This window comes from Neofelis nebulosa, chromosome 12 (genome assembly GCF_028018385.1).
Source record: "Neofelis nebulosa isolate mNeoNeb1 chromosome 12, mNeoNeb1.pri, whole genome shotgun sequence".
NCBI classification, from domain to species: Eukaryota; Metazoa; Chordata; class Mammalia; order Carnivora; family Felidae; genus Neofelis; species Neofelis nebulosa.
Window position 1 is genome coordinate 21,403,800 of NC_080793.1, and position 27,410 is coordinate 21,431,209.

The 27,410-nt window shown below is 40.7% G+C and overlaps 2 protein-coding genes across 5 annotated transcripts in view; one reads left to right on the forward strand and one right to left on the reverse strand.

The window, feature by feature from the left end:
- Window positions 1–4,602, reverse strand: part of SLC31A1 (solute carrier family 31 member 1) — a 41,566-nt gene extending 36,964 nt beyond the window's left edge. The window contains exon 1 of the mRNA XM_058694480.1: window positions 4,443–4,602. The gene's annotated coding sequence lies outside the window, so the exon portion shown is untranslated. The remainder of the gene's footprint in view (window positions 1–4,442) is intronic.
- Window positions 4,603–4,775: 173 nt separating this feature from the next.
- FKBP15 (FKBP prolyl isomerase family member 15) overlaps window positions 4,776–27,410 on the forward strand; it is a 58,317-nt gene continuing 35,682 nt past the window's right edge. For 2 of the 4 annotated variants that reach the window (XM_058694469.1, XM_058694470.1), the window contains exons 1-6: window positions 4,777–4,933; window positions 14,310–14,425; window positions 21,802–21,886; window positions 22,335–22,404; window positions 26,186–26,260; window positions 26,589–26,687. In XM_058694469.1, the coding sequence (XP_058550452.1) occupies window positions 4,881–4,933; window positions 14,310–14,425; window positions 21,802–21,886; window positions 22,335–22,404; window positions 26,186–26,260; window positions 26,589–26,687 (498 nt within the window). In that variant the 5' untranslated portion in view covers window positions 4,777–4,880. Of the gene's footprint in view, window positions 4,934–14,309; window positions 14,426–21,801; window positions 21,887–22,334; window positions 22,405–26,185; window positions 26,261–26,588; window positions 26,688–27,410 lie in introns of those variants that run through there. The other 2 variants (XM_058694471.1, XM_058694472.1) reach the window with 2 other exon arrangements.

Here is a 27,410-nt window from a genome sequence, read left to right on the forward strand (position 1 = left end):
TGACTCATACAATCTTCACAAGATCCCTAGAGACTGGATACTGTCACTGTCCCTTTTTTCCAAAGGAGAAAACCAAGCAACTTGCTCAAGGACTGCATAACTAATAAACGGCGAAACAATTTGGCTCCAGACATTAAAAGTTTAGCTACTATACTACATAGACTCTCTGGTAGTTACTTCTATGAAAACCAAGTTGAAAGCTTTGCAAAGACTAGATAAAGATGAGTCACACAGATACAGACAACTGTACTTTGTAAGTCAAAGTAGCCATAGATAATATGGCAACAAATAAGCATGGCTGTGTTCCAATGACACTATTTCCAGAAACAGAGGGCTAGGACAAGATTTGGCCGCCATGCTATAGTTTGCAGATCTCTGGGACCCACACCCTAAGAAAAGGCTTATTTTATGAAAACTATTAAATGTTTCTGTTGTTGTTATTGTTTTCTTAAGTAGGGTCCACGCACAATGAGGGGCTTGAACTCGTGATCCTGAGATCAAGAGTTGGGTGCTCTATGGGCTGAGCCATCCAGGTGTCCCAAGAAAAGCCTTATTCTTTTTTATTTATTTACTTATTTTGAGAGAGAGAGGGCATGTACAAGCAGGTGTGCACAGGAGGGGCAGAGAGAATCCCAAGCAGGTAACACATTGTCAGCCCGGAAACAGCTTATTTTAAAGAATGGCAAAAAGATGTCTATGCTTTAAGTTAAAATTAAATGTTTAAGATCTGTGTGTAACTAATATCTGAATGATTCCTTGTTTTAACTTATTTTTGTTGTTGGCCAATTATTGGCCCTAACTGCGTCAGATAAAAGGGCAACTCTTGTGCCATAAGAAATTTGTGACTTCTAGGTTCGAGATCGAGCCTGCACTGACAGAGCTTGGGACTCTCTCTCTCTCTCTGCCCCTTCCCTGCTTACGCTCAGTCTCTCAAAATAAATAAATAAACATGAAAAAAAAATTTAAAAAAAAAGGAAAGAAAGAAAGAGAAAAAGAAAGAAAGAAAAAGAAAAAGAAATTCGTGCCTTCTTTCCTGCCTTTTTGCTTTTGCCAAAGCCACCCCCTCAACCTGGAAAACCTTACTTTCTCATTTCACTAGGAACCACCCCAGTCATCTTCAAAGGCCATTATCTAGACCCACAAACTCCACCAAACCAGATATGATCTCTTCTTCCTTTGAAATCCCACAATAATTAATTTCTACTTATGGGACTTACTTTGCTATGTCTTCTAAATTATTTGTATACTTCAATTATCCCCGCTATTCAACCATAAGCACTTTGAGGGCAATGACTTATTCGTTTTCCTATTCCTTGCCAATACCCAGCACAGGGCCTTACACATAGAAGGTTTTCAGATATTTCTTGAATTGGGTTCTGACATTCTTCTGTTTTCAGTGACTGAACAGAAAGAACACTATACCAACTCCCCCAAACCTATATTCAATTCATATCACTATCACCACACCTATGATCTAACCTGGTTATAACTTTAAACATTAATAGTTTTTATAGTTTAATATTTACAATGCATTCACTAGTAGACTAGTATGGGTGTGCTTATATACAAGAATTATCATCTCTGTGGCAAAATTACTGAGAATTTTAAAGGAATTGTTAAAATTGCCACTTCCTAGCTAATCTTCAGGGGTCAATCCATTTTATAAATACACCTAAAAACTGTGTACTTAAAACAAACAAAAATGCTTAATTCACACTTGAGATGAGGGTTGTGCTTTACTTACCTCTGCATCCTCAACAGTACTTAATAGATGTCTGGGTCTAATTCACTCCCAAAGTGTTTAGGGAGTCTGGCCCAAGCTCAGAGTGAGTTAGAAGGGCTGGGATGGGAATTCAGGTTTCTTGATTCCTGGTCCAATATTCCAGTTCAGGAAGACAGTGGCTTTTTAGTGTACCCAATCTTACTGAGGACGCCTTACCATTATCTTCCCCTTTCTCATACTGCTGATCGGAACTAGCAGCTGTGTTCCCACAATGGTGACCTAGGCATGCATGTTTGTGGTGTCTCAAAAATGTTGATCCAGATTTTATGTTCCTGCCTATCTAAAAAGGCTACTTAAATACCCTGCATGAAAACATTCCCAACTCAAGAATTCAAGATAAGCACTCAAATGATCCTTTAGCATTAAAAAAAAATGTTTATTTTTAAGAGACAGGGAGAACTAGTGCGTGTGAGTTGGGGAGGGGCAGAGAGATAGAGAGGGAGACAGAGGATTCAAAGTGGGCTCCTCAGACGGCTGTGAGCAGGATGCAGGGCTCAAACTCACAGTGAGATCATGACTTAAGCTGAAGTCAGCTGCTCAACCGACTGAGTCACCCAGGTGTCCCAATCCTTTAGCATTTTTTAAAAGCACTATTCAAGGGTGCCTGGGTGGCCCAGTTGGTTTGAGCTTCTGGCTCCTGATATCTGGATTCTTCTCCTTCTGCCCTCCCCCACTAGCCATCTTTCTTTCTCTCTCAAAATAAATAAACATTAAAAAAGAAATAAAACACTATTCTGATGTTTCAGTGCTGGAATGACAATGATCAGTACGAGGAAGAGGAATTAGAAAGAGCTATGTAAATTACTTATGCATTTCATTCTTTCTTTCCCTGAGAGATAGCCAAGTTCATAATCTAAACAGAGCTATGGCAAAGGGTTCCAGTTCTAGTGCTTAGGTTCCAGTGGCATCATTGTTTTCACACTGTCAGCCTTCACTGCTTTAACCATCTTAATCTTTAAAATAAACACAGGAAGCAGACCACAGCCCCATCCCTCGGTTTAACAAAGGAATCCTAACAAAAATTAGTAACACATAATATTTCTAGCTACTCGATTTCCCTCTTTCCCCTCCCCTAGAGCTTTAAACAATAGTAAAATCATCTTCAATTACCAAGAGACTAAGCAACCCTGACTGTTCATAGCTAGTACAACATATCTATCTTTCTGGAAGGCAAGAGTCATTGCTGGGCTCACTGGGTCCCACGTGCAAAAAATCCTAAGAGCATAAGTTAAGGAATGGGAACAAGGATGAATTCCATTACTCACTGTAACAAAGAATAAGAAACCATTATTGCCAAGAGGGTACAGTACTCTGTGGCACAGGTGACCTCAAGATGAATAAAACTGTCCCTGCCCTTGAGGAGCTCACACTTTAGTACAAGTACACAAACTATAATAAAAAGCAGAACCAGGGAAGTACCAAGAGGTGGGAAGTTCTCTAGGAGGTGAATCACTATCAATCACTTCACTTCAGTATCATGTTAACAGACTAAAACTTTCAGGTAAGGGACACTTGTTATACTAAACTGTTTGGGAGAAGCCCTGAGTGAAAGACATCTATGGAAACGGATGCTATGCTACAGAGGCATCTGGGTGGCTCAGTCAGTTAAGCGTCTGACTGTTGGTTTTGGCCCAGGTCATATCTCACTTCTTGAGTTTCAGCCCTGCATTGGGCTTTGCGCTGACAGTGTGGAGCCTGCTTGGGATTCTCTTTGTCCCTCCTGCACTCTCTCTCTCAGAATAAACTTTAAAAAACTGTTTAAGAAACGGACGCTACATTATCTGCCTATCTACACCTTGGCTAAATCAGGCCTAACCAGAGATGGTTTCAGTAACTCTACCAGGTTAGTCAAAGAAACACTTACCTAAGACACAGAGAAGGTGGAAACTGAAGAAAGAGAAGTCCCCAACAACTGATGTTGACTTAGGTCTGTGGCAAGAAGACGAAGCAAAACCCAGACCAAGACTGGGACTGGGATTTTTGCGCTTCTAAAGTTTTCTCCTTTCCAACACTCACCCCCAGAATATCCCAGCTCTTCTGCACCTCACTTGCATCGAGAGGGGAATTCTCTAAAGATGTATGCCTCAGTCCAGCAATGAGCACTCCGTAAAGGTGCACAGTGCTTAAAACCTGATAAGGTTCTTGCTCACCCATCAGCTTGCTAACTCCTGAACCAAGAGAGGAGGAGGGATCCAGCCCCAGTCTGCCTGCCCTTTACTCTGTGTGACCTAGGACTAGTCATCCAAGGGTTTATTACTCCGTTTCCCTATTGCAAATTCTGGGATTGTGAGGGGACTGGGATTGAATTCGATGACCTCTGAGGTCTAAAAGCTTCTTGACCAGCCGGCACATGGAATTAGTGGACAAATAGCCCGTTGAATAAACAGTGAGGTCGGCCACAGGGCACAAGCGATAGGGACGTCAAGCCCGTTTTATAGACGGGGAAAGTGAGGCACCGAACACCCTGCCCCAAGGTCACTCTCCCTATGTCACTGTGGGGCCTGACCGAAAGCGCAGTTCTCCAGTCTGCCAGTCTCGGGCCCTTTCTCCTTTCACAGAGCGGATTAGAGTCGCATGGAGGGTCCTTGTCCCGGAGGCGAAAGGGCTGTTCCTGTGCCAAAGGTGGGAGAGGGCGGGGGGGGGGGGGGGGGTTGCTTACCTTCCAGATCCAGTCTTGCCACCAGCACCTCCCTCTTGGAACCTTAACCCGTCACCAATCGCACGACTCTTCCGAAGCCCCCTCCACTTATGCCCGGCTCGACGTGTCCACGACAGCCACCGAGGCCGCGGATTCCTGCCCCTGCCCCGCCCCCTGCCTCGTTGGCCAATCCCTGCGCAGGATTTTGGAGCTCCCGCGGATTTCACCGCCTCTGCAGGCTGGAGAAGCTTTAGGTCACTGGCGCGCGTGCCTGCGAGGCCCTCCCATTTGCCTTTCCCCCACCTTCTCCAGACCTTAGGCCCCTCCCGGCCGATCAACCGTGCGAGAGTTCGTCCTGCCGGAAAGCAGCACGCTGCCGCGGCATTTCACGACGTCAGCGGAGAAAGGCCCCGAAAACCTTCCGACTTCCCCCCTTGCGGCTGGGTGAAAGGCACCGCGATGTTCGGTGCGGGAGACGAAGACGACACCGACTTCCTCTCGCCTAGCGGCGGGTGAGTGAGAAGCGTGGGACCGAGGGCGTGGCTGAGAGAACCGGGCAAATGGTTGGAGGGGTCGCTCTCAGACTTCTTCCCTACTTCCGGGTCCAGACCCCTGCCACATTCCGGTGCTCTACAGGTTTCAGAATCCCGGCAGAGTTCGAAACTACGCTGTATCTGTCCACCTCGATTCTGGACCCGGCATGTCCCGTGGCACTCAGTATGGCCCTAGGGTTCGCCTTTTGCTTTGTGGGTCAGTTTCTCCTTCTGTGAAATGGATTACTGATGAGAACATCTGCCTCAGGGTTTTTATAGGAGTCAGTTGAGGTCGATATGACACTTTCTGTTCCCCGGGGACAAGGCAGTGACACTTCAGAATTGGCCCTTCTGGGTCAGCTGCAGCATCCTTCAAGGCCCAGCTCAGATGGCACCTTTTGGTCCTTTCGCGACAGACCCAAGCAGAATGCATTGCTTTCTCTTCCTTATTCCCACAGCTAGGCTGATTACCTCCATCCTTGCAACACCGAACCTATTAGATTATGAACCCTGACGGAACAGGGACTGCTTAGGTCGTTCATCTATGTCTAGAGCTCAGCGCTCTACTTAGTGTGTGCTCCGTCAGTGCCTGTTGAATGAATGATAGTTGTGAAATTGCACTCTAAAGCTTAAAACCAGTAAAAGAGACAGCGGTTGCTATTCCCTGTCGCCAGTCATTGTGTCTGTTAGCCTGGGGCACAAGTCTTCACGTGGCAGGATTTTGTCTGTTCTGATAATCAGTTTAGCCTTTTCCCTCAGGTTGTGTCAGTAGACCGCTTGACCTTTGAAAGTGAGCTGCCAGTCCTGATCCTTGAAGAGCCTTTTTTGAACACATGTTTAACAAATTTAAGAATGTACAGAGAATGATGAATACATCAACATACACCCCTCATCTTACTGACTACTAACAGATTAAGCTTCTGTGCCTGCTCTCAAGATGCTTCTACTCCTGTTGGAGAGTTCAGTACAAGAATGACCATAAAATGACTCTGGCTGTCTTGGTCTTCCATAGGATCTTTTGACTTACTCTGTGACTGAATTTGTATTACCTACTCTTAAGTCCTTTCTTCACCCTCACCACCCCATTCCACCCTTGCTTTCACTTTGGATGGCCCACATCCACTGAGTTCCACTTTGGGTTCTTTTAGTTGCTCAGTTATTTTAAGAGTTAAGCAATGCTTTGAGGGGCACCTAGGTGGCTCAGTTGGTTAAGCGTCCAAGTTCGGCTGATGTCATGATCTCATGGTCCATGAGTTCAAGCCCTGCATCAGGCTCTGCTGACAGCTAGGATCCTGGAACTTGCTTCAGAATCTGTTTCTCCCTCCGTGCCCCTTCCCTGCTCACTCTCTGTCCATCTCTCTCTCTTTCTCTCAAAATAAATAAACATTAAAAAAAAAAAAAGAGTTAAGCAATGCTTTGGTTCCTTTTTCCCTATTCTACCTAAAACACTAAAATTTCTACATATTCCAGCCAGTTGCTGTTGACATAGTCAGCTTTTTTTTTTTTTTTTAAATTTATTTTTGGGACAGAGAGAGACAGAGCATGAACGGGGGAGGGGCAGAGAGAGAGGGAGACACAGAATCGGAAACAGGCTCCAGGCTCCGAGCATCAACCCAGAGCCTGACGCGGGGCTCGAACTCAAGGACCGCGAGATCGTGACCTGGCTGAAGTTGGACGCTTAACCGACTGCGCCACCCAGGCGCCCCCATAGTCAGCTTTTTGATTTAGGCCTAACTCACCTATTTAAAACAAATTAAAAAAAAACCCATTAGATGAGCTAGCAATTAGATCCAGTTAAAAAATAACAAGATGAACCCAATTTAAAAGAGCAAAAGATTTGAATAGATATTTCTCCAAAGAAGATGTACAAATTGACAATAAGTATGTAAGAAGATGCTCAACGTTATTAGTTATTAGGGAAATGCAAATCAAAATCACAACAAGATACCACTAAGACAATAATGGGCCGGTAAGCATGTAGGGAAATAAGAACTAAATATGGGGAGAACTTACTTTGCATGGTAGTGAGTTACTGTAAATATGGCCATGCAAGCTGAAACTGTACAAAGCAAGCTTAATAATCAATGGGAAAGATTATAATTGTTTCACAGCCCTTAAAATTTTTGGTTGAAACAAACTGTTGGTACATTGAGATTTAGTGTTTTATTTCTTTTTAAAAAAAACTTATCAAGAAAAACAGTCAAGTGCTTGACTTCTCTTTGTATAACTTATATGGAGTGAGCATTTTTTCTGTTTTGGGAAGTTGTCATATTTCTAAGTTTGGATCAGCTTCTGATACTTTATCCTTTGTGTTTTCAATGTTGTAAAATACTTGTAAGAGTTCCTTTAATGTGAAGTTTTTGCCTTGTCATTTCTTCTAGGACATTTGTCATAACCACTTATTTATATTGATGTTTGCCTTCATTAAATTCCTCCGACTCTAGGGGCGCCTGGGTGGCGCAGTCGGTTAAGCATCCGACTTCAGCCAGATCACCATCTCGCGGTCCTTGAGTTCGAGCCCCGCGTCAGGCTCTGGGCTGATGGCTCGGAGCCTGGAGCCTGTTTCCGATTCTGTGTCTCCCTCTCTCTCTGCCCCTCCCCCGTTCATGCTCTGTCTCTCTCTGTCCCAAAAAATAAATTAAAAACGTTGAAAAAAAATTAAAAAAAAAAAAAAATAAATTCCTCCGACTCTATATCTAGAGTCTCTCAAACAGCAGTGGTGTCAATTCCTCAGTTTACATTTCTTCTATAACTTCATTTATATATGACCCAAATTTCACTTCCAGCATTATCATGTTAGTTTCTGTGCTGCACTTTTATCTTTGTTGGCCAATTCCCTCTTTTGAGTATCTATTTTTGTAAAATGTCACATAAGTTTATCACTGGGAGACAAGACAGCACAAGCACATGCTTTGCTCTTTGTCTCTTGAACTGGAAAACAGGTGTGCAATATCCAGTCACCAACAGACTGAAAGAAATGACACTCTTGGTCACTGATCATACGTGTGTCTGTCGTGTAGTGATCTGTGGACTGAAGAGCTAGCTGCAAAGTTTGCACTTTATGCATTTACTTACAGTTAATATACCTTTATAAGTGAAATTTGCACTGTGCTGTTGAGGGACGAGTATTAGTTTAATTAAGACATACTAATTGAAGATGCTGCATATAGGAACTGTGTAAGCTGAGGGCTTCTTGTAGTAGAGCAGCAACTTCCATAAAGCAAAACTACAAGATATAAAAGGACAAATAGACACATTAATAAAGAAGACTGTAACAAACATCTCCCAAACCTAGAATAAGTGGATAAAAAAACTAGTAAGGATATATTTTTTAAAAGAGGGAAAGAGCCTTTTGAATCAGTATTTTAAAAAAGTTTTTTTTAATATTTTATTTATTTTTTTAAATTTTACTATTTTTTAAATGCTTATTTATTTTTGAAGGAGAGAGAGACAGGGTGTGAGTGGGGGAGGGGCAGAGAGCGAGGGAGACACAGAATGTGAAGCAGGCTCCAGGCTCCGAGCTGTCAGCACAGAGCCCAACGTGGTGCTCGAACCCATGAGCTGTGAGATCATGACCTGAACCGAAGTCGGACGCTCAACTGACTGAGCCACCCAGGCGCCCTTAAGATTTTATTTTTAAGTAATCTTTACACCCAAAATGGGGCTCAAACTCCTAACCCCGAGATCAAGAGTCACATGCTCTACCAACTGAGCCAGCCAGGTGCCCCTATAAGAGATACTTTAAGTTCACATTCTTCACTAGGTGAAAATATTGGGGAGAAGTCTATAAACGAATGTTAGAGCTCCCAACTTTTATGCAGCGAGCAGTCTGCTACTGACTGAAAATGACAGGATAAAAACAGTCATGTGCTCTTTTCCAGATTGCTGGCCGGAGATAGTTCTTGGTGGCTCAGCTGTGCTGCTTTTCTGAGTAGGCCCATCAAGGACATGAAACATTTTAGTTCTGGGCATTTATCTATGCTCTTAAACGTAGACAGCAGCTAACTGAATGATAAAAGACTTAGTAAACAAAGTTGTGCATATAACTTATTTTTATTCCCAGTAATAACCAGAAAAAACAAATCAAATTTAAGATTGAGAATATCATAAGTTTTCCCAGCAGTCTCTGATTTATCTATTCCTTCTTTGTTTTTTCCTGAGGAAGTGGAACATGTGACAGTGGGTATTGCAGTTGCTTTCCACTTCCTCTTATAACTGTAATTTGCTGTAAATATACTTGCTTATTAATTTTCATGTATTTTGACTTGCCTTGATTCCATTTAGGATATTCAGGCCTGTTAGAAGTGGGAGCATTAGTGTCTTGGATGGCTGTCAAGATGATTGATAATCTGTGTTCCAGTTTCCAGGCCTCTTCAAACCCATGCTTAACCTAGAAGTAGTAATCAGGAAGCTTGCCTTTTTTTTTTTTTTTTTTTTTTGGCTCTTTTCCTACCATGGTGACTTTGAAATGAAGAAATGTGTGAGTGTCTGCTTAAGTGTATGGTATTTCACTTCATCCAATACAGATAGGAATAAGGCACAATTCTTGCCCCTAGGAAACTCCCAGTTTAGTAGTGGAATAAAACCAATCCAGTAATAATAATCACAAAGCATTTTTAAGAGGCCAGTTATGTAAATACTTGTTTTTATGTAATACATGTTTTAGACTATATAAAAGGTATATGTAGGCAAATCTGATTAACATAGTAATGAGAAGCCACCAGTGTAGAGGTAGAAAAAAGAGAAATCTAGGGGCACCTGGGTGGCTCCATTGGTTGAGCATCCAACGTCGGCTCAGGTCATGATCTTGCGGTTTGTGAGTTTGAGCTCCACATTGAACTCTGTGCTGACAGCTCAGAGCCTGGAGCCTGCTTCAGAGTCTGTGGCTCCCTCTCTCTCTGCCCCTCCCCTGCTCGTACTCTCTCAAAAATAAATAAACATTAAAAAAATGCATAAAAAAAGATAAATATGGAACTTGATTATCAGAAAGTATTTTAGGTTCTGTAAAGGATACAGAAAAGTCTAGATTCTAATGTTGATTCTGCCCCCAGTGAGGAGTGTAACTTTAGACAAATCACTTCTCATCTTTGGTTCCCCATACCCTAGTCTATTAAATATTAGGCTTGCCCTAGGTGATCTTTGAGACCTTTTCCAGTTCTATATTTTTGTATTTATGCTAATAGCGTTTTATAGTTACAGGTCAGTTTGTGCCCTGATTGAGCATGCTTTCTCCCTTACAGGGGTATCTGAGTTCAAATTACATTTTAAATATATATATATTTTAAGTTTATTTATTTATTCTTGAGAGAGAAAGGTGGGGGAAGGGCAGAGAGGAAGAGAGAACCCCAAGCAGGTTCCATGCTAACAGCGCAGAGCCTGACATGGGACTTGAACCCACGAACCCTGAGATCATAACCGAAATGAAGAGTCAGACACTTAACTGACAGACACCCTCAAGCAACATTTTTAGATAACAGGAAATATGCACATGTGTCTAAAATACATACTCTATGCCAGGTACCATACTAAGTATAAATATACATTATCATATTTACTTCTCCCCACCGATCAATTAGGTGGTTTTTACTATTATACCCATTTTACACATGGAAAATTAAGGGTCAGAGAGGTGAGTTGCCCAGGATCACATAACTATAAAGTGAAAGAGCCTGGATTTGAAATCAGGCAATCAGATTTCTACTAGACTGCCATGTGCCCATTATTATTATTGTAAAAGTAGGTGTTTGATGCCATAGTTCATAAAAGAAATACTTTAACAGGGGCGCCTGGGTGGCTTGGTCGGTTAAGCGTCCGACTTCGGCTCAGGTCATGATCTCACGGTCCGTGAGTTTGAGCCCCGCATCAGGCTCTGTGCTGACAGCTCAGAGCCTGGAGCCTGTTTTAGATTCTGTGTCTCCCTCTCTCTCTGCTCCTCCCCTGTTCATGCTCTGTCTCTCTCTGTCTCAAAAATAAAAATAAACGTTAAAAAAAAAATAAAAATAAAAAAAAAAGAAATACTTTAACAACAAAAAATCCCTTTTTATTAAAATATATTAATATAGTATAACTGCTGTGTGTTACTGCTTTTGATGAGAAAAGAAAAGGAGTATGAAACTAAGGCTAGATAAAGACTTTGGCAACTAAATGCATTGGCTAACATTTATTTTTAAAACGTAATTAGTGCCATGATGACTTCCCATAATTATAAACATAGACTCAAGTCCAGAGTTAGCAAGCCCATTCTTGCTACCAAAGAGAAATGTGTACATTTGAGAATACTTTAGAAGTAGAAAAATAATAATTTACAAGAAACTTATGCCCCTAAGTCTATATAGAGTTTATCTAAGAAAATTAATAGAAAATAGAATGGATTTGAAAGATAATTGGGTTGACCTGGCTTTTGGATTGGTTTTGCAGTCATCAAGGCTGGCCTTTAGAGCATCTATGGAAACATAGTTTACATGACATTTCTGTCTTTCCCTTGAGAAAAACATACCTGCAAAATTAAAACAGCAAATCCAATGCCCATACCCATACTAAAGATAACAAGGACATTCTTTTCTTGTCACTTATTTGTGCATAAACTCTTCTATGTTAACTAGGTTCTAAGTTTTGTAAATTTTTCACTGTGTTAAAGGCATTGCCCAAATCTCCCAGAATCTTATTCTTTTAGGGAATCTTCCCAGACTGTCTCCATAAAAGGAGAAATCTTGGTTTCCTTTTAATTTTATTAACATTTGTTGATGTCTTATTTAGGCCAGTACTGCTCTTTATGCTTGAAATCTCATTTAAACCTCTTAGTCCTTTAAAGTAGGCATTGTTGGTCCCATTTACAGGAAACTTATAGTACACTATCTTGAAAGAACAGGGTAGTAGTTGCAGATTATATTAAATTTATTTTGCAAAATGTTAGTATGAAACTTTAAAATTATTGAGGGAAAAGACCCAAAAAAGCTGTGTAGTTTCAATATATTTTTTAAGATTTTGTGTGTGCGTGTGTGTGTGTGTGTGTGTGCTTTTTAAATTTTTTTTGTTTTTTGTTTTTTTGTGTTTTTTTGTTTTTTTGGGTTTTTTTTTTTGTAATCTCTATACTCAACAATGTGGGCTCGAACTCAACCCCAGATTAAGAGTCATACGCTCTACCAACTGAGCCAGCCAGGCACCCCTCAATATTTACATTACCTAAACCAAAGATGCCTTTGGAGAAAAGGAGCTCAGAGCTAGACTAGACTTTGAGTTCATTTATTGAGCCTGTTACATACCAGACCCTAGGCAAAATATTCAGTCAAGTGGTGATTACAATAAATTGTCAATTATCATGTTATATAATTACTGATTGATAACATATTAATCTATGTGGAGTATAACTCCATACAATAGCTGCCTGATATATATCTCATATTACAGTTTGCAATTATTCATTATGTAATGCCAATTTCTTTGTTAGAGTATATAAGCTCCTTGAAAATAGAACCTAGTTTTGCTCATCAATATATACTCAGCATTTAGCACAGTGTCTGATACATCTTTCTTGAATGAAGGAAGAAGACTCCTATGGGAGTTCCTAAGAAGGTCATCTAACTTAGATGAGATTTGAGATTAGGGGCAGCTTCCAGGGGAAAGAAGGAAGAGGAAGAATGTTTTAAGCAGAGGGAACTGCATATCCAAAGCTAGGGATTAGAAAGAGCTTGCCTTATTTGAGAAACGAAAAGTTCTGTGTAGCACACAGTTGGAGATGAGAAGTGGTCAGATAGGAAGCTGGGAAAGTATGGAGAGGTGAGGTCTTGAAGGGCTTTATAAAGCCATCTTGTGGAGTTTGGATTTTTATCTTGGTAATGTTGAGGTGTTATTGAGGGTTTTAAGTAGGGAAGAGACTTGGTCAAGTTTAGTTTTTAGAAAGAAAACTGTGAATGCAGTGGGGAGAATGGATAAGAAGCAGATAAGACCAGGGCAAGGAGGTGAGTCAAGAGGCTATTGGAGTAATTTAAGCTAGATGGATATGATGGTGACCTGAACCAGGCAAGTGGCAGTAAGAATGGGAAGTGCAAGGGTTCAAAAAGTACTGAGCAAGTAAAATCAAATGGACTCAGGGGTTGGTCATGAACACCAGGAGGGTAAAAGGCAGGGATGATGCCCAGATTTCAGTTTTGGCCGTGTATGTTTGCAGAAGAGTTAACACAGGGGATGTGACAACATCATCCTTAGAAAGTCCTGTTTACAAGGTTGGCTCTTGGCTGGCATCTGGGAACTTAATTGGTAAACAGTTCCACACACTGATACAAGCTTCCCATAAATGATGAAGTGACTTACTGTGCCTAAAGTGTTTATGCAAACAGTATGGTTTGTACTGCACCTTGCCTTCTTTCTGGGAGTGTAGAATTTTGGTTCAGGGGCGCCTAAGTGGCTCAGTCAGTTGAGCGTCCTGACTCTTGATTTCGGCTCAGGTCATGATCCCAGGGTCGTGGGATCGAACCCCCCCCCACCAAGGGAGTCTGCTTAAGATTTTCTCTTTCTCTCACCCTCTCCTCTCTCCCCCACTCACACACTTGCTTGCTTTCTCTCTCTCTCTCTCTCTCTCTCTCTCTCGGAAAAAAAAAGGTTGGGCAAAAGAGGAAGAGTTCAAGGAACTAAACAAGAAGCCAAAGACATGGGAAGATGAGAAGGATCCCATGAGCATTTCTTGATGTCTTACTTGGACCAGTTCCTCCTCCCACCCCTGCAAATATCCCCCCAGAAGTCAAGGGAAGAGTTTGTTTGAAGAAGAACAAATTAGTTGACAGTGTAAAAAGGCAGCATGAAGACCAAATAAGATAATGACTGATAAGCTGTGTTTAGTAACAAAGAAGTTGTTGGTGACCTTAGCAAGAGCAGTTTCCTTGGAATGGTTGGGGCATAGGATTCATTGCAAGGGATGGTAAAAGAATGGTTCTGCCTATTAGGTGAAATGGTAGGACCATGTTTGTTTGATGGAGTAAGTATGGAGTACAATTTTATTTCAGTGTAATAAATTAGTAAAAGGTAGGAAACTATGACTTACTAAAGGCAAGAATTTATGGTTTGAAGAGACCACAGAGAGCATCTAGACCAATCACCTCAATTTACATACAGAGAAACTGAGGTCCAAAAAGAAGAAATGCCTTGATCAAAGTCCTGAGGACAGGCAAGGTCAGCTGATGCTGTTCAGATCAGAAATACAATCTTGATTTTGAAGACACTTAGCTGTCACTTCCAGTATTGAATGGCGGGATATACAATCAAGGAGGTATTCGTTCAAAGTTGGAGGTGAGCAGCTTTTATAATAATTCCGGGTTTGAGATATGTCAAATGAAATGTCATTTTCATTTTCTACTAACAGTGCCAGATTGGCCTCTCTTTTTGGCCTGGATCAGGCATCTGCTGGCCACGGAAATGAATTCTTCCAGTACACAGCCCCAAAGCAGCCTAAGAAAGGCCAGGGAACAACAGCAACAGGTAAGTTATGAGGTTACGATTGGCCCCTAACAGGTTAGTTGGAAGGATGAACAGCCTTCCAAAAGTGACATGCCTCAATCAGTCTGGCCAAGCTCACCGCCAGCGGTGCATTCTCTCTCTAAGCTCTGAGATTGAATTCCAGCAGCTGGACAGAGTGTGTCCTTTGTCGGAAGTTAATGGAGGGAGGTCTCAGGCAAACTCTTTTACCTCCTGTGAACAGCACTCTCTAAAACTGCCTGAGGTACTCTAAGTAGGCACTGTCCAATGTTTCGGCGAAAAGGAAGAGCTGCTTTTCACTTCTTTTACCTGGATAGGTTAGATGTATCCTGACAGTGAATTTTTCCCAATTAGACAGTGATGCTCAGTGCTATATCCCCCGTACCCTTCATTGTGATGGAGATGCATTGAATGAACATTTGTTGAATGAAAGGAGAGAAAAGGGCAACTAATATTTCTAAAATGCCTGCTATGTGTCTGGTCTCAGATGCTTTACATAGATTGCCTTGTTTAATTATCTCAACAGTGCTGTGAAATAGGTAAGACTACCCCCAGTTTAGAGGCTCAGAGAGGTTTAGGGACTCCATCAAGGTCCTACAGCAGTAAGTGACATAATTGAAATTTGAACCCTAACCTGATTCACTCCAAAGCTCTTCCTCTATATTTTGCTTTCTTTGTGTAAGAACCTGAAGAGGAATGAAGGACCAATAGAAATAACCCTAACCAGAACAGATGGTAAGGGACATTAAATTAAGTGTTTCCTGAATGAAGATGAAAGTATTGAGTGCCTTTTACATACTAGGCACAATGCTGGCCCTGAGGATGTTGTTGGGGTATTGAGGGTTTTGAAGAATTGCAACGGATATCATATGGCCCATAAGCCTAAATTATTTACTGTTTGGCCCTGTACAGAAAATGTTTGCTGACCTCTGCTCTAAATCTTACCTGTCACTTTTAGCATTTTGGTGTAGATTTCTGGTCCTGTTCTCCAAGCCATCACCTGGCCAGATTTCTAGTAGGATATGCCTCTACATTTCCTCTGGCATATCTCTTCATCAGCAGTGTGATTCTGACTCAATTTAAAGTGGTTGAGTTAATGGATGTGGATTAAAATAAACAACCCCAGTCCCCACCCAATGAGGTAACTTGATTTTGTTTTAACCAGAAAACAACAACTATTAGCTAATTACACTTTTAAAGGGAAATTATAGAGGCATTTCAGCTTAAAAATTACCTACACAGTAATGTAAAAACATTACATTTTATATCTTATGTAAAAACATCAGCTACAAAAGACAAACCTATGGATAACATTTACAACAACACCCGTTGAAAAGGTATCTTCATGAATATCCCAAAATATAAGCAGGTCTGGACAAGCCACAAGGCTGTGTAGTATCAGCATTTGCGTGGGAGCATACAGGGTAGTGGTGGTATATCTCCATCAGAAAATGGGAGAACCCCAAGTAGCCACCAAATGTTCTTGGAAAATATGGCAGGCCAAGCTGAAACTGGAAGGCGTTTTGCCCACTCTAATTGTGGCTAAGTACAAGGGGTTGATAACGGGGACTGGAAGAGCTAGAGTAGTCTCACTCCTATGAGCTATTTTTTTTTTTTTTTCTTTTTAAAAGTAGGCTCCATGCCCAGCATGGGGCTTGAACTCATGACCCTGAGATCAAGAGTCACAGTCTCTACCAACTGAGCCAGCCAGGTGCCCTGCTCCTATGAACTTTTGAAACTCACCCCCTAGCGTGGCCTTCCAGGACAGGCCCCCACACTGAAAAGAGCCTTCTGGGAGTGGAATTAAAATTGAAGAAGATAGGGACATATTAGAAGTGAAGAAGAGAAGATCCAAATAAAAGTAGGGATGGGGTGGGGCACCTGGGTGGCTCAGTTGGTTAAGTGGTCACATTGGGCTCAGATCATGATCTCACAGTTTATGAATTCAAGCCCTGCATCAGACTCAGTCCTGACAGCTCAGAGCCTGGAGCCTGCTTCAGATTCTGTGTCTTCTCCCTGCTCCTTCCCTACTCGTGTTCTGTCTCTCTCTCTCTTGTTCAAAAATAAATAACCCCCCCCAAAAAAAATTAGAAAAAAAAAAAAAAGTGTAGGGATGAGGCACCTGGGTGACTCAGTTGGTTGAGCCTTCTACTCTTGATTTCAACTCAGGTCATGTCCCAGGGTTGTGAGATTGAGCCCTGAGTCAGGCTCCACACTGAGCATGGAGCCTGCTTGAGATTTTCTGTCTGTCTCTCTCCCCACTCCCTCTCCCTCTCTTTCTCCCCCCTCCCCCTTCCCCTCCCCCTCCCTCTCCTCCTCTGCCCCTCTCCCCACTTGTGCTCTCTCTCTCAAATTAAAAAATAATATGGCACGAAAACAGACACTCAGATCAATGGAACAGAATAGAGAACCCAGAAATGGACCCACAAATGTATGGCCAACTAATCTTTGACAAAGAAGAAAAGAATATCCAATGGAATAAAGACAGTCTTTTCAGCAAGTGGTGCTGGGAAAATTGGACAGCGACTTGCAGAAGAATGCCTGGACCACTTTCTTACACATACACAAAAATAAACTCAAAATGGATGAAAGACCTAAATGTAATGCAGGAAGCCATCAAAATCCTCGAGGAGAAAGCAGGCAAAAACCTCTTTGACCTTGGCCACGGCAACTTCTTACTCAACACGTCTCCAGAGGCAAGGGAAACAAAAGCAAAAATGAACTATTGGGACCTCATCAAAATAAAAAGCGTCTGCATAGCGAAGGAAACAATCAGCACAACTAAAAGGCAACCAATGGAATGGGAGAAGATATCTGCAAACGACACATTAGATAAAGGGTTAGTATCAAAAATCTATAAAGAACTTATCAAACCCGACACGCAAAAAACAAATAATCCAGTGAAGAAATGGGCAAAAGACATGAATAGACACTTCTCCAAAGAAGACATCCAGATGGCCAACTGACACATGAAAAAATGCTCAACATCACTCATCATCAGGGAAATACAAATCAAAACCACAAAGAGATACCTGTCAGAATGGCTAACATTAACAATTCAGGCAACAACAGATGTTGGCAAGGATGTGGAGAAAAAGGATCTCTTTTGCATTGTTGGTGGGAATGCAAGCTGGTGCAGCCTCTCTGGAAAACAGTATGGAGGTTCCCCAAAAAACTAAAAATAGGACTACCCTTCAGCCCAGCAATTGCACTACTAGGTATTTATCCAAGGGATACAGGTATGCTGTTTTGAAGGGACACATGCACCCCGATGTTTATAGCAGCACTATCAACAATAGCCAAAGTAAGGAAAGAGCCCAAATGTCCATTGATGGATGAATGGATAAAGAAAATGTGTGTGTATATGTATATATATATATATATATATATATATACATATACACACACATACACAATGGAGTATTATTTGGCAATCAAAAAGAATGAAATCTTGCCATTTACAACTACGTGGATGGAACTGGAGGGTATTATGCTAAGTGACATTAGTCAGAGAAAGACAAAAATCATATGACTTCACTCATATGAGGACTTTAAGAGACAAAACAGATGAACATAAGGGAAGGGAAACAAAAATATAAAAACAGGGAGGGGGACAAAACAGAAGAGACTCATAAATATGGAGAACAAACTGAGGGTTTCTGGAGGGGTTGTGGGAGGGGGGATGGGCTAAACGGGTAAGGGGCACTAAGGAATCTACTGAAATCATTGTTGCACTATATGCTAACTAATTTGGTTGTAAATTAAAATAATAAAATTTAAAAAAATTTAAAAATAATAAATAAAAATAAAAGTAGGGATAGAAATAGAATCAGGAAGTCTCAGGAGGGAGCCACCATATTTTTTAACTCTGCAAAAGCAACAGAAGAGGGAGCTCTATGAAGTTAGGAAAGCCACTTGAACCCTATCTCCTTCTAAAAATTGAGAAAAGCAGATTTCACGTTAAAATGAGCAGTAGGAACTTAGCAGAATCCAACTCCATGTAAAATTATAAGAACAAAGAGAGCAAGAAACAGAATAATATCCCTACAGTGAGAGCTGTAGAGATTCTGTGAGAATGTTTCTCAAAAACTACCACCACCTGTTTAACATTAAGAAAGTAATGTAAGACATGAAATGAGAATTAGAAAATCTCAGAAGTAAGTGACAAGACTCAGGCAAGAATTAGAGACGTAAGAATTATTTCAGAAATGAAGGCTAAACGAGCAGGAACACAAGAATGAATACAAAGAGCAGATCATGCCTGAAGAAACAGAAGGTTAACAGAAGGACATTTTTAAACAATAAAAAATTTGAGAGATAAAAATGTTCCAAAAGAAAGTGTGATAAATATTAAAGATGGCAAAGAAGATCCAATACGTAGAGTGTGTGTGTGTGTGTGTGTGTGTGTGTGTACACAGGAAGGAAAAAAAGGGGGGAAAGAACAAACTTTAAAAACTATAGTTCAAGGGGCGCCTGGGTGGCGCAGTCGGTTAGGCGTCCGACTTCAGCCAGGTCACGATCTCGCGGTCCGTGAGTTCGAGCCCCGCGTCAGGCTCTGGGCTGATGGCTCGGAGCCTGGAGCCTGTTTCTGATTCTGTGTCTCCCTCTCTCTCTGCCCCTCCCCCGTTCATGCTCTGTCTCTCTCTGTCCCAAAAATAAATAAAAAATGTTGAAAAAAAAATTAAAAAAAAAAAAAAAAAACTATAGTTCAAGAAAACTTTACTCAAAAAAAAAAAAAAAAGATTTGAAAGCACATATTAAAAGTCCTTGTCAGTGGGGAATTCAAGAATCTGCAGTACTGATTTCAGAGAGAAGGAAGTGCTGAGCCAATAAGATCCCACGATTGTGAGCACCTGACTTACCTTCTAGCAACTCTGTGAACAACCTTCCCTTTCCAGGGCATTAGACAACCAGAAGAGTATCGTGGGAGAAGCTGAACTAAGCTTCTATCCTGAAGGAGGATGCTAGGCTGACCTTGGGCAGACAGTAATTTTTCTCAGCATTTCACACTTGTCCTAATAACCTGCCTCTGACCTTAGTTACTTTTTTTCTTACAGCTTATCAAGAGAAAAATATTATTGTAGTGTTACATACAACTGGACAGTAGCGGTTGAATTAACAACTATGTTGTAAGTTTTTACAAAATAATAAGGAAAACATGAATAACAGGACAGTAAGCAAACAACGTAAGTGGCAATTCATCTAAACAAAACAAATGACCATTACAAATCTATAGAAAATATTCCATCTCTGCTTCATTGTAATCAGTAAATGCAAATGAAAACAACAATGACCTGGTATCTCCCTTTTTCTATTGCCCAGCTTCGTTGGTAAAGATTTAAAGAAACAGCCCCCTCTTTTTAGCAGGGGTGCAAAGCTGGCATATTCACGCTGCTGGTAGGGGTGTAAACTGATGCAGTAAGGCATTTGGGCAGGACATTAACAAACCTTTAAATGTTTTACACTTCTTCACTCCATAATTCCAGTTGTAAGAATTTGTTCTAAGAAAGTAATTAGTGGTACATACAAAAATGTGTTTTCAGGATGATCACCATAGCATTATTTATAATAGAGGAAAATTGGAAACTGTCCAAAGAAATGTCAAATAATAAGACATTGAATAGGTTCTGGTAGAGTCATAACATAGTATTTTATGTAACCACCAAAAAGTATTTTTAGGATTATTTTATCTTTGTTTTGGAGAATGCTTTAAAAGAAATACTAATACTAAGTAAGAAAAGGAGATTGTCGGGGCGCCTGGGTGGCTCAGTCGGTTAAGCGTCCGACTTCAAGTCAGGTCACGATCTCGCGGTCTGTGAGTTCGAGCCCCGCGTCGGGCTCTGGGCTGACGGCTCAGAGCCTGGAGCTGCTTCGGATTCTGTGTCTCCCTCTCTCTCTGACCCTCCCCCGTTCATGCTCTGTCTCTCTCTGCCTCAAAAATAAATAAACGTTAAAAAAAATTAAAAAAAAAAAAAAAGGAGATTGTCAAATTGGAGTATTAATTTTGTTTAAAAAATATAGGAAAAAAGCTGTCTTGAAAAAGGAACTAGGAATAAATACATCAAATTATTAACTTTTATTTTTAACTGGTGAGACTACAGGTCATTTTTATCTTCTTTATCCATTTCTGTATTTGCCAAGTTTTGCATATTACAGAGTACATGCACTCTATAATCAGAAAAAAAGATGTGTCAATATTGTTAAAAAACAAAATTCAACTGAATAAATTTTAAAGATCTTTCTGACTTTATTCAGTGATTCATAAAATTGGGCAGCCTCCAATCTAGCAGGTAGAAAGGAGCTCTGAGGAGTTGAAGGAAAAGGACTCTTACAGAGAGAAGGAAGTAGGAACAAGGAAGTTACAGGAGGCAAAAAAGCAAGATCGCTATTGCAGGATTACTTTCCTTTAGTGGGTGGCAGGGGTCTATTATGCAGATTGTCTGACTGTGCTGAGCTGGGAATTCCTGATTAACTGGTTTAAGATTCCGTTTCAGGGAGAGCCAAAACTATGAGTTAGTCTCCGTTTGGTGCCCTGGGGCTTTAGCATAAGTGACTCCATTTTAAACTTGTCATCTTTTTAACAATACAAAAAGAAAGAAAGAAATCAAGCAAGGATACTTTTGAAAGTAAGTTCTTGGTTTCTTGTCTTTACCATTGTTCTCCCCACATTCATGTGGTGAGTGTAAATATGCAATTTTCTCTTAATATACTGTTTTATTTAAAAAAAATTTTTTTTAATGTTTATTTTTGAGAGACCGAGCGTGAGCAGAGGAGGGGCAGAGAAAGAGTGAGACACAGAATCTGAAGCAGGCTTCAGGCTCTGACCTGTCAGCACAGAGTCCAACGCGGGGCTTGAACTCACAAACTATGTGATCATGACCTGAGCTGAAGTCAGATGCTTAACCGACTGAGTCACCCAGGCACCCCTAAATATACTGTTTTAAAACACTAATGTGACCCTGTACCCTGCAAAAGTTAAGTAATGGATATGACCTGAATATCATCATAAATTTTCTACCCCAAAATAAGGGCAGGAGAAATAACTTTATTTATGTTTATTATAGCTGGCCAAATATTGGAGAAAAGAAAGTAGATGGGATAGGACCTTGCTGTGTTTGGAGTGGAGGCAGAGTCCTGGATTCTAGTCCTAGGCTTGCTGCTATCATTGTGTAAGGCACTGCGGTGCTTAGAGCCTCAGTGTCCTCATCCCCAGATGAGGTCATAGGGTTGTTTTGCAGATCAGATAAGGCTAATGGTCATGAAAGCACTGTACCACTTAACTGTAAAATGTAAACAAGAATTTTGAAGCCGCTTTAGTGGTTAAAATCAGTTTCAGCAAAGACATGAATGACATCTTTTGTTTTTTTCTTCGTCTTCAGGAAATCCGGCAACACCAAAACCAGCACCCAGTACAACAGGCACTTCCACCGTATTGGTTGCAACAGCAGTCCATGCGTATCGATAGTAAGTAGCTGAGAAGGAGTGCTCTCTGCAGGTGGGGTTAGGCGCCCATCTTTTCTCAATAAGCCTCTGTTCATTGTGAAATAAACTGCAGTTAGGCTGCACAGTCCTTCCACAGGCAAAGTATCAGTAATGCTTTTGAACATTTCAGTTCGAGAATTCGGTATGTAAAACCCTGAAAAGCCATTATCTTGTATACCTTGTGTACTAGGAAGTGCTTGTACCCTCAACAACTGCCTTCTTAAGTGCTGAAAGAAAGCCACTTCACTGAGATATTATGAATAGATATTTAGAGAGTAAAGAAGTTGTAGAAGAGCTTTAAATTACGAACTGCTCACCTGTGTTGTCTTCTTGAGACTGAATGACTGGATTCCCCACTTCTACATGGCAGAAGAGAAAGCTGAGTTTAAAGAATTATTAGTAATACCTGTTATTTTTCTTGCTTCTCTAGCACAAACGGTCAGTATGTAAAGCAGGGCAAGTTTGGTGCTGCAGTCCTGGGGAACCACACAGCCAGAGAGGTGAGAACTCTTGTGTGTTTTCAGGTGTCCCAGATCATACTGTTGAGCTGGTTTGTACCTACGCTTGCCCAGTGTCTCACGTATCAGAGGATTAGAATGATTGTTTGTTTGTATTGAATGTGAATTTTTAATACAAGATACATAGTAATAGTTATAGTCCTGTCTTGCTTACTATTGTGCATTAAAACAAAGCAACCATTCAGTCTTTTAAGTTTGACCTTTGTGTTATGGAACTAGCTTAAGACTTTGGAGAGTTTTAGAGTAAACCATTTACTAAGGACAATCCTTTGTTAGGTAATGAACAACACTTAGTGTTCTACTTAGAGCATTCTGTCTTTACACCTGAATTAATGACTGGTGTTTATCCTTTGAAAGTTTGACAATGAGTTGGGTAGTTGATCACACAGAATACTATTGGTTTGGATCAAAAAGAAGATATGGCTAGCAGCCCGGAGACTTGATTTCCTTGTGTGGGTTGTCTCTAGCTTCAAGTTCTGCTCCAGAACATTTTAAACGTTGGTGAGAGCAGCCCAAGAAATTATGGAATTTCAGAGGTCCAGTGAACTAAGGGCCATGCTCCTGAGACACTCAGAGACCTAGATAAGATGGCCTGTTCAGGTAACTAATGTAATAGACAACACTCATTTGTATTAAAAACAAACAAAAAAGCCTAACTGGAAATTTGGAAACACACATAAAAATTGTGGGACTAGAATAATGAACCCCCAGAAACCCATTACTAGGTTCTAACAGTTATTAATCTTGTTCCATCGTTTTCTTTTTTTTAATGTTTATTTATTTATCTTGAGAGAGAGAAAGAGCGCATGCTAGGACGGGGCACAGGGAGAGAGAGAATACCAAGCAGTCTCCATAGACAGTGTCACAACCATGAGATCATGACCTGAGCAGAAACCAAGAGTCAGACACTCAACTGACTGAGCCACTCAGGCTCCCCTCTTCTTAGTTCATCTTAATTCCAGCCTGTCTTCCTTCTTCTTAGTCTTATTTTGACTACATCTCCAGCATACAATTTTACCTGTAAATACTTTAGTATATATCCCAAGATCTTTTTCCTAACATAGCCATTATTCAATTATCACCTAAAAAAACCCACAATAATTTTTTGATCTCATTCACTACCAGCTAGTGTTCAGATTTACCAGATTCTCTCTCTCTCTCTTTTTTTTTTTTAGTTTGTTTTAATCAGGATCTAATAAGGTCCATACATTGCAGTTGGCTACCATGTCCCTTAAATCTTTCATTCTCTCATCCAGAGGTACATAGTGTCTAATTATCCCTAATTTTGTTATGTAGTAGCCATCCATGATTATTATCCAGATGTATTAATTCATTAGGAGTTGCCATTGGATTTTAAAAATCTGGTATTGAGACTCCACCAGCCTTCAGCCCCGATAAGATGCAGTAGGTTATGGCAAGCAGCAATTCCCACTGCAACAATTGTAAAAAAAGCAGGTAAATTGCAAAAATTATATTTTAAAATTCACTGGAGAGCTCTAGAAAAGACGTGGACTAGAGGAACTAAAATTTCAAAGAGAGAAAAGCCGATGAGCCAAGTATTTCCTTCTCTTGGTTCTTTTGCTGATGTGCCTAGGGGTGGACCAAGCATCAGGTATGGCCCAATCAGAGAGACCTCTTGGGGGAAAGAGATACTGGCAGAAGCTAGAGGAGCTCCAAACACAAGATTAGTTTTTCCCCATGGGACATTTGCAGAATTCTGGGGTGGCGTGGAAGTCCAGAGGCTGTGCCAGAAAGGCAGAGGGAAACTTCTGTCATCTTGTGGTGCATAGGAGATAAAGTCCTACTGTAGGGGGAGTACCTGTAATAAGCAGCAAGCAACAACTTTCATCTCAATACATTTGCTAGATTTTGAACTTAAGGGGGAGGAGAACCCAGCTCAGAATGTCTGATGGGCAGAACTTTCAGGACCAAGGAGTCAGAGACCTTCTGGGTTCTTAATCAAAAGTCAGGGAAGATAATGCTTGAGATAGAGACAACCCAGAAGTAGGTCAACTCTTGATAAATCTATGAATCTTCCCTAACCAGTTCAGCCTATAATTGGATTGGATTGAGGTGATCAGCCCCTCACTCTATCTGCCTAACATAGGATAAGAAAGTACTTTCTGGTACCAGATTGTATGTGAGCCCCCAAGTTCTTCCCTCCCCTCTGGAATTGAATTGTAATTATTTGCGTAACTATGATTTTGTGTGTATGTGGGGGGGGGGGGTTGGGTGGTAAATATAAATGAAACAAAATATTTTCAGGAGCACCTGGGTGGCTCAGTCTCAGTTAAGTGTCTGACCCTTGGTTTTGGCTCAGGTCATGAACTCACAGTTTGTGGGTTCCAACCCCGTATCGGGCTCTGTGCTGACAGTGTGGAGCCTGCTTGGAATTCTCTGTCTCTCTCTCTCTCTCTCTCTCTCTCTCTCTCTCTGTCTGCCCCTCCCCTGCTCGCTCTGTCTCTCTCTCTGTGAAAATAAATAAAATTATAAAAATTAAAAAAGAGAGAAAATATTTGCCATTTTAACCATTTTTAAGTGCACAGTTCAATAGCATTAAGTACATTCATGATACTGAGCAGTGTTCACCACTGTCTATTTCCACTTTTTCATTACTCCAAACAAAAAACTCTGTCACCTTTAAACAAACTTCCCATTCTCCCTTCCCATATCCCCTGGTAATCTTTAATCTTTTCCTTTTTTTAATACTTACTTATTTTAAGAGAGAGGGAGAAAGAGGGAGGGGCAGAGAGAGAGAAAGAGAGAGAGAGAGAGAGAGAGAGAGAGAGAGAGAATCCCAAGCATGCTCTGTGCTGTCAGTGCAGAGCCTGACGGGCTTGATCTCACAAACTGTGAGATCATGACCTAAGCTTAAACCAAGAGTCGGACACTTAACTGAGCCAACCTGGCATCCCTCTAATTTACATTGTCTCTATGAATTTGTCTATTCTAGATATTTCATATAAGCGGAATCATACAATATTTGTCATTTGTCCTTTTATGTCTGGCTTATTTCAATTAGTGTAATGTTCTCAAGATTTATCCATGTTGTAGCATGTTATCAGAATTTCATGCCTTTTCAGGGCTGGATAATATTCTGTTGTATGTAGGTAACACATTTTGTTTATCCATTCATCAGTTGATCGACATTTTTGGTAGTTTCTCCCTTTCAACTGTCGTGAATAATAGTACAGTAAACATTGGTGATTATCTATTTTCAGCTCTTTGGGGGATGCGCTAAAGGTGAAATTGCTGTGTCTTATGGTGATTCTGTTTAGCTTTTTGAGGAGCTGCCAGACTGTTTCCACAGCAACTGTACTGTTTTACATTTTCATAAGCAGTATGTGAGGGTTCCAATTTCTCTAATACCTTGCCACTATTTCATTATTTTTCCTTTTTTAAAAATGGCCGTTCTAGTTGGTGTGAAGTGGTACTTTTTTTGGTTTTAATTTGCATCTCCCTAATGACTAATGATGTGGAGCATCTTTCTATGCACCTGTTGGCCATTTGTAGATCTCTTGTCACCCCTCATACCAATGGAAACACCGACAAAATAAAGGCATTGCTAATTACAGTAAAAGAATAAGGCCAAAATGAGAAGCGATTAAAATGGATATAATTTAAAATCGAAGCTTTCAGCAATCAACTGAGTTTTGAGTTTTATGCCTCTTTGAAGCACAGCCCCTGACATCTTACTGCTGATTTTGTATTGCCTTTTCACTTCCGTTCTCTTTTTTTTCTGCCTATCTTTACTTGAATACAGTATAGGATTCTTCTTTATATCAGTCAACAACAGCCAGTTACTGTTGCCAGGATTCATCTGAACTTTGAGCTCATGGTAAGACTTCCCATGTTGGAATCATTAGCTCCTTTGGGAAGGGTTTATAGGAGAGATTGGTCTGTGTGTACCTGGTAGGAATTAGATCTACTATTTCAGCCCCTGGACGTCTGTGTGGATGTCTTAACAGAGCCTGTCGAACAAGTCTCTTGCCTGCCTTCTGGGAAATGGACCAAGGGTGGTTGGTGGAGGGCAGGAGGGAAGAAGAAAGTTCCCTATCTCTCTTTGGGTCCACTTCAGTCAAGGCCCTTCTCAATGAGTTTAGGCAGTCAGATGATGCACTGTGCTACCTGTGGTTGGGTTATCCTAGTATCTCTCCTTTCCCCAGGTTCGGCCCAATAACTATAGCACCTTTTATGATGACCAGAGACAAAACTGGTCCATCATGTTTGAGTCGGAAAAGGCTGCTGTGGAGTTCAATAAACAGGTAAATACCATCTTATTCTTATTGTGAAAGGCCAAACACTAGTTTGGATTTCTCTTGATTTAGGAAACTATATGGAAAACTTATAACCTGCTATGTGTTGTTAGTGACAAGCATAAAAAAAAAACCCACTAAATTTGTCACTTGAGCTTATTGTGGCTCAGAGAAATAATAGGAATGTTTATTGAAATTGCTTGAAAATGTGACTTTCAGAGCAGAAAGGCTTACTGCAAACTTCTTTCAAACATTTTTCACTTTATAAATTATTTTAAGGGATAAATAAAACTATCTTTCAAAAATAGTGTTTCAAAAGAACTTTTATAATGTTATATGATCCTTGTAGAAAATTTAGAAAAGCATTTTTTAAAAAATCACTTGAAATCTTAGTGTCCGAAGGAACCACTATTAATATGTTAGATTTCTTTTTTCTTAAAAAAAAAAATTATTTATGTATTTATTTATAAGCTTTTTTTTTTTTAACGTTTTAATTTCTTTTTGAGAGAGTGCAAGTGGGAAGGGGCAGAGAGAGAGGCAGACACAGAATCCGAAGCAGGCTCTCAGCTGTCAGCTGACATGAGCCTGATGTGGGGCTCAAAACCATGAACTGTGAGATCATGACCTGAGCTGAAGTCAGGTGCTTAACTGACTGAGCCACCCAGGCGCCCCTTATTTATTTATTTTTAAGTTTATTTATTTATTTTGAGAGAGAGAGCATGAGGGAGGGAA